Source organism: Penaeus monodon, chromosome 36, assembly GCF_015228065.2.
Source record: "Penaeus monodon isolate SGIC_2016 chromosome 36, NSTDA_Pmon_1, whole genome shotgun sequence".
Lineage (NCBI taxonomy): Eukaryota > Metazoa > Arthropoda > Malacostraca > Decapoda > Penaeidae > Penaeus > Penaeus monodon.
In genome coordinates this window covers 17,424,568-17,437,553 of record NC_051421.1, presented here as the reverse complement: position 1 = coordinate 17,437,553, position 12,986 = coordinate 17,424,568, and the positions used below count along the sequence as shown (strand labels likewise).

Sequence of the window (12,986 nt, the reverse complement as noted above, 5' to 3'; positions counted from 1 at the left end):
CCCTTTTCCCTGTTTTTGTTTTTTCGTAAAAAGAAAGGAGCAAAGGGAGGGAGGGAGGGAGGGAGGGAGGGAATGAGAGTGAGAGGGAGGGGTAACACAGGAGGGGAGAGGTGGAGAGGAGGAGGGAGAAAAGAGGGGAAATGGGGGGATATCCCCTAAACAACCCCAGCAGTAAGTAAGCACCACTTTTAACCGGTTTATCGACACCACGACTGAATGGAGGGGAGGGGGGGGAAAAGGAGGGTGAGAAGGGGAAAAGGGGAAGGGAAGGGGGAAGGGAAGGGAAGGGGAAAGGGAAAGGGGAAGGAAGGGAAGGGAAGGGGGGGAAAAGGGAGAGGGGAGAAGGCGGGAAGGAAAGGATGGGAGGGGGGGGAAATTTAAAAGGAAAGGAAGGGGGAAGGGAAGAGAAGAGAAGAGAAGAGAAGAAAAGGGAAGGGAAGGGAAGGGAAGGGAAGGGGAAGGGAAGGGAAGGAAGGGAAAGGGGAAGGGGGGGGAGGGGGGGGGAAAACGGGTGGGAAACCCGAGGGGGGGGGTTAAAACCCGGAGGGAGGAGGAAGGGATGAATTTTAGAGAGGGAGTTGGGGGGTGGGGGGGGGGGAAGGAGAGCAGAGAAAGAATAAAAATGGAGAGGATTTTCTTAAGAGCAGGGTTAAGATGAACCTGGAGGGGCAGGGTGGAGGATAAAAGAGGGAAAGAGACAGAGGCAAAATGAGGAGGAGGAGAAGGAAATGAAGAAGGGAAGAAATAATGAAAGGATGATGATAAAAAAACAGAGAGGAGAGAGAGAGAGAGAGAGAGAGAAGAGGAGGAGGAGAGAGAGAGAGAGAAAAGAGAGAGAGGGGAGAGGGAGGGAGGGAGGGAGGGAGGGAGGGGGGGGGGGAGAGGGGGGGAGGGAGGGAGGGGGGAGGGGGGGGGGAGGGAGGGAGGGGGGGGGAGGGAGAGAGGAGGGAGAGGAGAGAGTGGGGAGGAGAGAGAAAAGAGAGGAGGAGAGAGAAAAAGGGAGAGAAAAGAGGGGAAAAGAGAGACGGAGAGAGGGGAGAGAGAGGAGAGAAAAGAGAATGAGGGGAGGGGGAAGCGAGAGGGGAGAGAGGAGAAGAGAGGAGAGAGAGAGAGGGGGAAAAGAGGAGAGAGAGGAGGAGGAGAAAGAGAGGGGAGTGAGGGAGGAGAGAGAGAGAGAGGGAGGGGGGGGGGGAGGGGGGGGGGGGGGGGGGGGGAGGGAGAGGGAGAGGGAGAGAGGGGGGGGAGGGAGGGGGGGAGGGAGGGAGAGGGAGGAGGGAAGAGGGGGGAGGGAGGGAGGAGGAGAGAGGGAGAGGGGAAAAGGGGAGAGGGAAAAGAGAGACGAAAAGAGAGGGGAGACGAGAGAGAGAGAGAGAGAAAAGCGCGAAAGGGAAAGGCGTTTTTTAACCTCCCCCAAAACTACGTCAAAAACAAATCACAAAAACCCCCCCGACGTAAAAAACAATCATTTTTTATATTTTTTTTCCCTGCCACATCCCCCTTTTCCCCCCTTTCACGTGGTAACGATTCCCTGAAAAATACATCCTTTTGAAAACACACACACACAGACACGCACATGCACAAGCACACGCACATGTACACACACAAACGATTACAGACACCGACGAGAGAAAAAAATACCAATGGCTGAATTACCGACAGCGCTCCACATGAAAGCCAAGCCAAATGTTTCCACATCTCCCGATCCCCCTTGTGAAAAACCACGCCCCCAATCTCCCGCTTTCCGTCGCCTCCCGGTCCGATTTCCCCCAGACGCACTTGCTTCCCGCTCTTGAAATGTTCCCCCGGGGGGCAAACCGATCAATAGGGAAAACACCCCGGGAAAGGGGGATCAATAAGTGTTTTTACGAGGGAATTTTCCCCAGAAGGCACTTCGTTTGGGGGAATCCGGGTGAGAAAAAAAAAAAACTTTTCGGGGGGGGGGACGGGAAAACCCAAAAAAAAACCCGAAACCCCCTGGAATGGGAAGCAAACGGGGAAAAAATAAACCCTTTGGGAAAAGGAAATCTACAAGAAAAGAAACTACAGACCAAAATTTAAAAAAAAGTGACAACGGAAGCTAACGGCAGCAGGGAAAAAAAAAAAGAAAAGGTAAAGCAATCACAGGAACAAGCAATAACACCCGAATGGGATCGATCTCGGGCATCGAAATCCCAAAGCAGACCAACGACGCGACGTGAAGGATGGCAAAACAGGAGCACCATTTTGCTAATTTCCCCAATTTTGGGGTGTCTTTTCACTCACTTTCCCCTGTCCCTCCGCGTATCTTCAAAAAAGCCTTGTGTAGTGTTTTAAAAAGAACGATGACCTAAAAGGTTTAAGCAGGGACTTTCATCGCGTTTCCCAACAATTTCTCGAAACGTGTATAACAATGTATAAACATAAGTATCGAGTAAAAAATAGAAACACTTTTTGCCAGCGATCACTAGTTCCTTTTTTCAAATTTAGAAAGAGCATCACTTCGATTTACACCATTCGTCAATCCTTCGCGTTATCACCACCAGAGGTCACTACTTTCAAAGTCACTTCGACGCCTTCGTAATTTCGCAGTATAACCTCGCAAGCCCAAGCTTCCGACAACCGCAGTAACCGTACGCCTGGGGTCTCAGCCGCCCACTACCCTACTACAGCCAGTGAGTGCCCAGGTGTGCGGGCGTCTGCTACCCCCGAGGGAAGCCAGTGAGAGGGGGAGGGGGACGGGGAGCTGGTTCATCGTGCAGCGTTTGGAAGGAATGGGGGAAGGAGGGAGGGAGGAGGGAGAGGCGACGAAAAACACGGCCGCCCTCTTATCGTATATTAAATCTCCTTCCTGTCTTCATCTTCTTGACGCCCTCACGCCCTCGTAAGCAGCCCCACCCTCAAAAAAAAGATAAAAAATGTAACGTGACGTAAGCACAAGACGCCAGGAGACGGCCCTCCGCGCGACCAACACACACCAGCCGCCCGCAGCACAACAGCTCGTCCTCACCTCCACTCTCATCTGAGCCCCCCCCCCCCCACGCCCCTCGCAGCATCACGACCTCTCGTAGACCAGCCCTTGCCCCCCCCCCTCCAACCACAAACTATCTGCAAACCGCATGTTGCACGCCCGGCAGTAGACTACGCCCATCTCAACACTCGTCTTATCTCCACTCCTGGGCCTTCGTCCTCACGTCAGTTACTCGTCTCGACATCTTTATCAATATCTATATCCACCGGGCAATGGCTGATTTTTCTTTTTTCTTTTAAGATCTCATTCTGTGTCCATGCCAACGCAATTTCATCTTCAAATCATCATTGCCATATCGTTTGAGTTTATTTTACCATCACTATCATTACCATAATCAAAATGATTCCCTTCTTATCATGTTTCACTAAGACCCAAAAGCGCCAAATTTATTCAAGTGGCTGATACTATTACAGTGTAAGACAACGCAGACTCGGGTTGAACTGCGAGCTATATTAGCCATTCAAAGTGGCACTATAATAACATATAACAACAATTTCTAGGAGTAAAATGCAGAACTACATTATAAAGACCTTGTATAATTTTCCTATTTTATCTTCCGCTGCATTAATCATATTAATTCCCCCCCCCCCCCCCTCCTGGACGAGATCCAAAACAAAACAAGGAGTCCCACGGCGTGCTCGCTCATAATGCAGCGGCGAAAGTTGATTGACACTCCGCGAGTTACAGGACCGGGTTAACCAGCTGCTCCCGACACAGGCTTTGTGACACCAGTTTTTTTTTTAAACATCCGCTGCTTTTCTCTCTGCCCTTTGATAATCCGAGACATACACCGACCATTACGCATAAAATATTAAACAACGCATGCAAAGTACTTCTCTCCTCCAACCTACGTTCTTACCAAGCACCGCAAGCCCCCGCGTACCATGTCGACACGCCTCCGCCTCGTTCGCTCTCTCCCGACCACTTACATACACATCTTCCATGACATAGTAGTCCAAGCACATGGCCACCGCGTCCCCCCACCACAAGGGCCCGCACACGCCGCGGGCTTCATGCACTGCAAGCACACAATTCTGAGTCCGGCGGCAGACTGCTTGCTTGCTTGCTTGCCAGGACACAACAGGCCCACCAACAATGACGGGAAGACCTGTCAGGTGAAGTTTATCTGCGTGAGAGCGTGACGGGCGGGAGGCGGTCCGGTGGGAGGGAAAGGGGAGGAGGGGGGAGAGGCGCGAGGGAGTGAGAGGAGGGAGAGGGGAGAGGGAGAGGGAGAGGGAGAGGGAGAGGGAGAGGGAGAGGGAGAGGGAGAGGGAGAGGGGGAGTGGGAGGGGGAGGGGAAGGGAGAGGGAGAGAAAGTGAGAGTAGGGAAGGAAGGAAGTTGAGAAAGAGGAGAGGAGGAAGATCCGTCACTGCATTTCTCAAGTTCAACTACCACGAGTTTGACAGAACATTGATTTCTTTTTCTTTTCGCCGCATTGACAAATCAACCAATCATCTTACATATAAAAGATAAACAAACAAACACCTAAACAAATTCAATTAAAAACTCACACACGCTAACACATTACATTTCCCATGCTACAGAACACGGGAAAGGACAGACGAGCGGGCGGGGTAGAGCAGGCGGAGTAGAGGGGCTGGATAAAGCGTACACCAGCTTCGACATTCGGAATAGAACCTGGCCAGTTCCTCCTCGACCCTAGCCAAGCGAGAGAGCAGCAGCCAGAAGGTGCTCGAGAAAATCCGTGTGCGGTCGCTGCTGCGTCTCTGATCGAACTGAGCGGGCGACGCTGGCAATCATGGGCAAAACGGGGACATGGAGGGCGAGTGGTGGTGTGAGCATGCAAGGTAATACTGTTGCAAAGCCGATGCCGCTGCACGTAGGTGAGTTCAACATCGCCAAACGAGAGCCAGTGTTAATACCGACACTCTTACTTACATTACCCCCTTCCCCCAAACACAAACAACACCCTGTCCTACAACAATTTAGAACCATGTTAATCCACAATCGAATATATCTTATGTTCACAAAGCCATTAAGAACATAATCATTCCGGCGATATATATGTAACATCATTCTTTATATTCTCTTAATTAAAAATTGGGACGGATAACTTGAATTACAACAGAGGGGAGCGAGTTTATACCAGAGGCTGCCGTGTATATAGTTACACCTCAAGGTATATGCGCGTAATGAGCTTATGTTTACGCGTTGTTTGTTGCTGGGAAGATCTGGCGGATTTGGGTGGTTGCTGTCACCCCAATAACGCTGGCAATATGATGTTTTGGATTTTTTTTCTTTCTTTCTATATAGTGCGCAAACACGCATACGCGCACACGCACACGCACAAACACACACACACACACACACACACACACACACACACACACACACGACACACGACACACGACACACGACACACGACACACGACACACGACACACGACACACGACACACGACACACGGCACACGGCACACGCACACGGCACACGGCACACACGCACGCACGCACGCACGCACACACACACAACACACACACACACACACACACCACACACACACACACACACACACACACACACACACACACACACACACACGCACGCACGCACGCACGCACGCACGCACGCACGCACACACACACACACACACACACACACACACAACACAACACAACACAACACAACACAACACAACACACACACACACACACACACATACACACACACGCGCGCGCGTATAACAAAAAGAAAATAACACAAAAACACATTTATACAATACACAATTAATACTAAACCATTCATGCATCTGCAACGCAAGGCCACTCTCTCAACCACAAACCAACATAGGTTTTAGGAACAATGACAGGGCTTCACTTAAATCACTTTCCCTTATGAGTCTTGCGTAACAACTTTGCGCTCTAATATCATACATCTCATCTTACTCCAATAACTCTAATACCTACACCATTAATATGTTCACTATTGAACAGATTCATAAAAGCTGAAACAGTTCTGGATAAGCCACATGAAATGAAAAACCAATCTCAGTCTCATTCTTACTAAAGTATTTTTCCATCATACTTCGTCTACAACTAAGAGTATCATGATTTCTTAAAAGAATGGGAGCTAACTCCAATCGCTTAGGGACAGTAACCCAATTTTTGTTTACAATTATTACACCAGAGTTATTGTTTCCTTTTCTGTTTCACAATAAAACTTATAGGATAACAAATCCAGTACCTACACAGTGTCCGTATCTATTGTCAAACATACGGTCTACTTCAGGCAACCTATGCTGCAGAAACATATTGACTGCTATGACTCTGGGATAAACCTGTGTGTTGCAAATAATTAAAATTGTTAAAAAAAAATTAACTTGAAACTTTCTAATTGCTTTTTAGGTATTTTTACTGTTTTGGAGTTTACAGCATAGCAAACACATGACTGAGGGCTAAATGTAAAAGTGAACTTGACAGACCTTAAAATGTTCTTCATTTACTTGAAAACAAGCATAAATATAACATCAGATAGGGAATAAAAAACTAGGCCAAAGTACTATAACTGGCTTTTTCATGCTTGGTTGGCTGACGACAGGCAGCATATACAAAGCCATACCTAAATATGTTAAAAATAAATATTCTGAGATATTGTCTATCTCACTGTCAACTGAGCTAGATTTCAGAATCAACTTTTTTATACTACATACATCTCATCATTATCCATAATCATCCAAATTATTTAGCTTAATAACCAATAATAAATCTACTTCAATCAAATCATCTTGCAAGCAGTAGTAATGTCGTCACAAGTACCTAGAAGATGCATGTACTTGTGTGGTGGAAAAACATCACAACTAATCCTGATTTATAACATTTCTACTTGCTATTTTTCAACTTTAACATGGACATTCTGCAGACACAGAACTTCAAATAACTTTCAAAGATAGAAATAAGAAGTATAATGTTTTCTCTCATGCTGCTGAGCTGAAGCCATAAGCTACAGTTCCCAATGACCCAAGTAGGAATAGCAGCACACATATCAGAGGACAAGCAAGCCCATACCAGCTGTAATTCTGACAATCTCTATCCTTTATGTGCAATATCAATACCATCCCAATCAAATTTTCCTTTCATACCACAGTCTAATATCATCTAAATCTTGAAATTTTGACCTCACTTCCTTTATCAGCATTAATAAGAAAAGGAATCATTATATAAATTCCAAATTAAACAATTTCCCTCAATGCATCTTGTATTCTAATTTTCTCCTTATTTCAATTTTTTTCATTAATGAGCTGTTTTATAATAGTCTTAGGTATACATAATACATGTTTGCTCATAAGCTTTCTGGCCATTAGGTATTTCTATAAAAGTATAGGTGTCAAAATAAGAATAAAAGTAAAATTGCAATAACCTGAACAGCAAGCCTCAAAAAGAGAACTGAAAAACAGACCTTTCATTACTGTTATTTTATCATTATTATTTTCATTTTCATCTCCTCAATGATTTCTTTCATGCACTTCCCCAACAGCATTATTATGTTCTTTTATAATTATATACTCCAACTTGGATTACAAGAAAGGCATCAAAATAAACATATAAAAAATCACCATTGTAAGGCTAAGCACCAGTATGCTACATATATATCTTTATTCTTTTTCATTTGAGCTATAAAGAAAGAGAAGAAAGAGAGAAAGAAAAAAAACTCAGCCCTCTCACTCCTACCCCTAAACAACATCACACAACACTAACCCCAATGGACCACTGGGATGGCATAACACACATGGCATGCCCACTTGAGATTTTCGTTTATCAATTCCTACAAAGATGGCTTCCCAAGAGCTGTATCATCCGGTCATTAATTATTAGTCCTACATGGTTTGTTTTCCCTTTTCCTTGACTTTTGGAAAGGTTTTTATTTTCCTTTTCTTATTGCTATCAGTATTTTATCAGTGTTGATAATAACATTAGAATAGCCCCAATGTCAATTATAATAATAATAACAACAATAATGCTATTAGAAACAATAAAACAATAAAAAAATGAAGAATGGGGATATCTGACTCCATACTGATGAAGAGCTTGGGATACAAAACTAAAATGGACAATGCAATTACCTGGCACCAAGGGGTTAAGGGGATCTACCAGTTTGAGATAACGAAAATCTCATATTTTGATAAAAGTGTATTAAGCACAAGAAAGTCTATGCCTCGATATCCCCTCGTTTGCCTATGAAATATAATAGCAGGAAGCTGCTAGTGAATTGGTTAGGTTTTCTGTATTTCAAATGACAGTAGGATGTTTGGCTATGGCAGAAGATGGTGATTACATAGTCCAAAAAATAAAGAAAGAAAATAAATAAATAAAAGAAGTGTCCCATGCCAAATCTCAAATGCCCACACAAAAGGTTTACATTATTAGTCAAGTGAGAATAGTTCTATGATCTTCACTTGAGACGTATCAATTGCCTTCTCTCAGCACCATATACACATGTTAAATTTCATTTCAAATGAGGAAATCCACTGACATGTTCTAGAGCAGAGGTGTCAAACTTCACTCCCTTTAAATGCAAATTTTTATTTCAGCTTTCTAGCAATAGCAATCTAAATGAAACTATTACTACTATCAAAGATTATCTGTGACAATCACAACTTCACAGGCTTAATAACTTTTCTTGTAACCCTGCAGGTCATCTCAAGGGCCACATTAGTCTCCCTAGCCCATCATTCTGACACCCCTGCTCTAGAGTAACAACCAGTAGATGGCCCAAAGCATCTATAAAGTACAAACCAATCTCACTTAAACTTACCTTGGTTGCTCTGAGTTCTTCCTCTGTGCGGTGTACATTGAGGAGCGGTGTAACACGTACAAGCAGCCTCCACCATGGCCAGTCTCTGACTCCCATGAATTTGCGCACATTCTTCTGAATACAACGAATTGCTGTCTCTTGCACCTGGAACAGAACATGAAATGAATAATAAAAATAATTTCTTTACCATCAATTTTTTAAACCATTTTTCCCTAACATTTACAGTATAAAAGAAATATGTTTTACTGTTAAATGATTTGCTTTCTGTGATCCCCTAACAAAATTTTGGCAATCTGAAAATCTCCAACTTACATGCTGTATATAGTCTCAATGAGCATGGTGTTCTGTAAGTTTCTCTTCTTGAGACAAGTTGCAGACATAAAAACTTCTCATTAAATACTTCATTTTTTTCAATACTTAAATTTCTTACAAAAAAAGATTCTAAGTAGTATAATATCAAAATGGCTACAAGCAAAAATAAAGAAAATAGAATTGTTCAACCAGAATGAAAAGGACTCACAAGAATAATTCAAGCAAATAATTTCTCAAAAGATAGAAAATGTCTTCAAATCTTTTAGTAAGAACCATTCATATTTCTGGCACAAAATATAATCAGTCACTTACTTCTTCTCCATCACTATAATGCAAAGTACATCTCTTATAAAACAGGATGATAAAAGCTAAGGCACTTGCATTAATCATGACCACAAAACCAATCCTGAGACACACAATTAAAAGACAGCACACTCCAATTTGCTTCTTTGCAAGATTCGAAGCAACACCTGACCAAGCCATACTTCTGATCTTGATTTCCTACCAATCCTTTATGGAAAAACCATAATCACATATATTTAATTGTTGTGTCAGTCACAGAACAACACTTCAATTCATGAGACTATACTTCTGAATCATCAAATGTCTACATCATCACAGCTTCAGTGACCTACTGAACATAAAGTATTTCCTTTCTGATCACTGAATTCTTTCAATCCTTATCTAATCAGTAATAATCACTACTCCACACTAACAGAAAGCAGTTTTATCTCTGCCATAAAGATTAATGGAGTTCACAGCCAATAAGAAATATCTCTTCATCATGTAAGTTGTATAAATATAAAGAGAATGAGTATATAAAGAGTATATGAACAGCAAGTTTTTATACAGTATACATTAGATATAAACTGAAAGATATATAGATAGATGGAGAGATCCAGAAAAATGTGTATATATATATAACACATATATACAAACAAACATACATATATACATACACATATATATAGATAGACAAGAAAAAGATCAATAGTTTTGAAATGTGGTGTTACAGATGAGTACTACATATTAACTGGACAGAGAAGAAAACGAATGATGTGCTGAGAAAAATAAATTGTCAAGACCAGCTGTTGGACATCTTGAACAAAAGGAAATTAAAGTTTATTGGTCATGTGATGAGAAGTAAAAGTATTGAGAAAAACTTGCTGACAGGGATGGTGATAGGAAACAGAGGAAGAGGCAAACCGAAGACAAGACTGAGCGGCAACATCAAAGATATTTGCGGGTTGTCGATGGTACAAGTGGAAAGAAAAGAGCAAGATCGAGTTGAGTGGCGAAGGATGGTGGAGAGGTCCACGGCTGCTCAAACATGAGCATACTGTTATTGATGATGATGATATATGTATATATATATAATATAAATTATATAATATATATATATATATATATATATGATATATAAATAAATTATATACAATTAATTATATATATATCTTTTATATAATATAATATATAAAATATAATTATATATTCATAATAATATATATTATAATTTAAATTTATATTTTATATATATATTAATATAATATTAATATATAATATATATATATTAATATATTATATATATTAATATATATATAATCATATATATATATATATATACTATATATATCCTTATATATAATATATTATATATATAATATTATATATATATACTATATATATATATATATCATAATAATATATATTACTATATTTATATATATATTATATATATAATATATATATTATATAATAATTATATATTATATAATATTATATATCATATACTGTAAGATGTTGGAGATAACAAAATATCAATCTGAGGTACGCCGATGATATAGTTTTGATTGCCAGCAGTATCACTGAACTAAACAATACTAGATAAAGTTAGAGAAGCAAGCCAAAAGGCTGGCTTGTTTCTTAATGCCAAGAAAACTAAGATCATGAAGATTCAAAGATAACCGGCAATGAACAATGATGAACATGTTACAATCAATGGAATGATTGTGGAAAATGTGAAAGAGTTCACTTATCTTGGAGCTGTTTTAACTAATACATATGATGATTCACCGGAGATAAAAAGAAGAATTACCATTGCCAAAAACGCCACAATTGCTCTCAATAACATCTGGAAAGACCAAAGCATTACCTTACGGACAAAGCTGAGGTTATTGAACTCATTAGTTTTCCCAAATTGCATCATATGGTTCTGAGTGTTGGGTGTTGAAGTAGATAGACAATAGTTTTGAAATGTGGTATTACAGACGAGTACTGCGTATTAGCTGGACAGAGAAGAAGACGAATGATGAAGTGCTGAGAAAAATAAATTGTAAAGACCAACTGTTGGACATCTTGAACAAGAGGAAATTAAAGTTTATTGGTCATGTAATGAGAAGTAAAAGTATTGAGAAAAACTTGCTGACAGGGATGGTGATAGGAAACAGAGGAAGAGGCAAACCGAAGAGGGATGGTGATAGGAAACAGAGGAAGAGGCAAACCGAAGACAAGACTGAGCGACAATATCAAAGATATTTGCGGGCTGTCGATGGTATAAGTGGAAAGAAAAGCGTAAGATCGAGTTTAGTGGCGAAGGATGGTGGAGAGGTCCACGGCTGCTCAAACATGAGCATACCGTTATTGATTGATGTGTGTGTGTGTGTGTGTGTGTGTGTGTGTGTGTGTGTGAGTGGGTGTGTGTGAGTGTGTGAGTGTGTGGGTGTGTGTGAGTGTGTGGGTGTGTGTGAGTGTGTGGGTGTGTGTGAGTGTGTGGGTGTGGGTGGTTGCGGGAGTGTATGTATGCAGGAGTGTGTGTATACGGGTGTGTAAGTGTGTGTGCGTGTGTGTGTAAGTGTGTGTGCGTGTGTGTGTAGGTGTGTGTGCGTGTGTGTGTAGGTGTGTGTGCGTGTGTGTGTAGGTGTGTGTGCGTGTGTGTGTAGGTGTGTGTGCGTGTGTGTGTAGGTGTGTGTGCGTGTGTGTGTAGGTGTGTGTGTGTGTGTGTGTAGGTGTGTGTGCGTGTGTGTGTAGGTGTATGTGCGTGTGTGTGTAGGTGTGTGTGCGTGTGTGTGTAGGTGTGTGTGAAGTGTGTAGAGGTGTGTGTGCATGTGTGTGTGTGTGTGCGTTGTGCGTGTGTGTGTGTGTGTGTGTGTGTGTGTGTGTGTGTGTGTGTGTGTGTGTGTGTGTGTGTGTGTGTGTGTGTGTGTGTGTGTGTGTGTGTGTGTGTGTGTGTGTGTGTGTGTGTGTGTGTGTGTGTGTGTGTGTGTGTGTGTGTGTGTGTGTGTGTGTGTGTGAACTATACATAGATTTACATGTATATCTATATATATGTATGTATGTATGTATGTATGTATGTATGTATGTATGTATGTACATGTGTATGTGCGCGTTTGTTTGTACGTACATACATACATACATACATACATACATACATACATACATACATACATGCAAGCATGCCCGCACGCACACATGCACGCACGCACGCAACCGCACGCACACATGCACGCACGACCGCAACCGCACGCACACATGCACGCAAGACAGCACGCACACATGCACGCACAACCGCACGCACTCAGCAAGGGTGACGAGCAACCCTACTGCAACTGAGAAAATCGGCTGTCCTGACCTTCCTCTTCTCGAGGCGCTTCCTGGCGAGGTGGCCGCGGCAGTGCGCTTGGAAGTGGGTGATGGTGTCCGTCAGGACGAGGTCCCGCTGCTCCTCCAGCCGGCTGATGGCGCCCGTGCGGAAGAAAATCTGAAAGAGGCCGAGGGAGTATGAAGAATATGCGCACATGTAATCGTGAAAATAATGCTACTGATGCTGATAAAGGTAGTAATAATGATGATGATGATGATGATAAAATAATAACAACAACAATAATGACAATAATAA

General features: G+C 42.3%; 1 protein-coding gene across 1 annotated transcript in view; it reads right to left on the bottom strand.

Moving 5' to 3' along the window:
• Window positions 1–12,986, bottom strand: part of LOC119595821 (unconventional myosin-XVIIIa-like) — a gene marked incomplete in the record, with an annotated part of 169,007 nt that overhangs the window by 58,635 nt on the left and 97,386 nt on the right. The window contains 2 exon segments of the mRNA XM_037944998.1: window positions 8,780–8,923; window positions 12,720–12,848. Coding sequence (XP_037800926.1) covers window positions 8,780–8,923; window positions 12,720–12,848 — 273 coding nt within the window.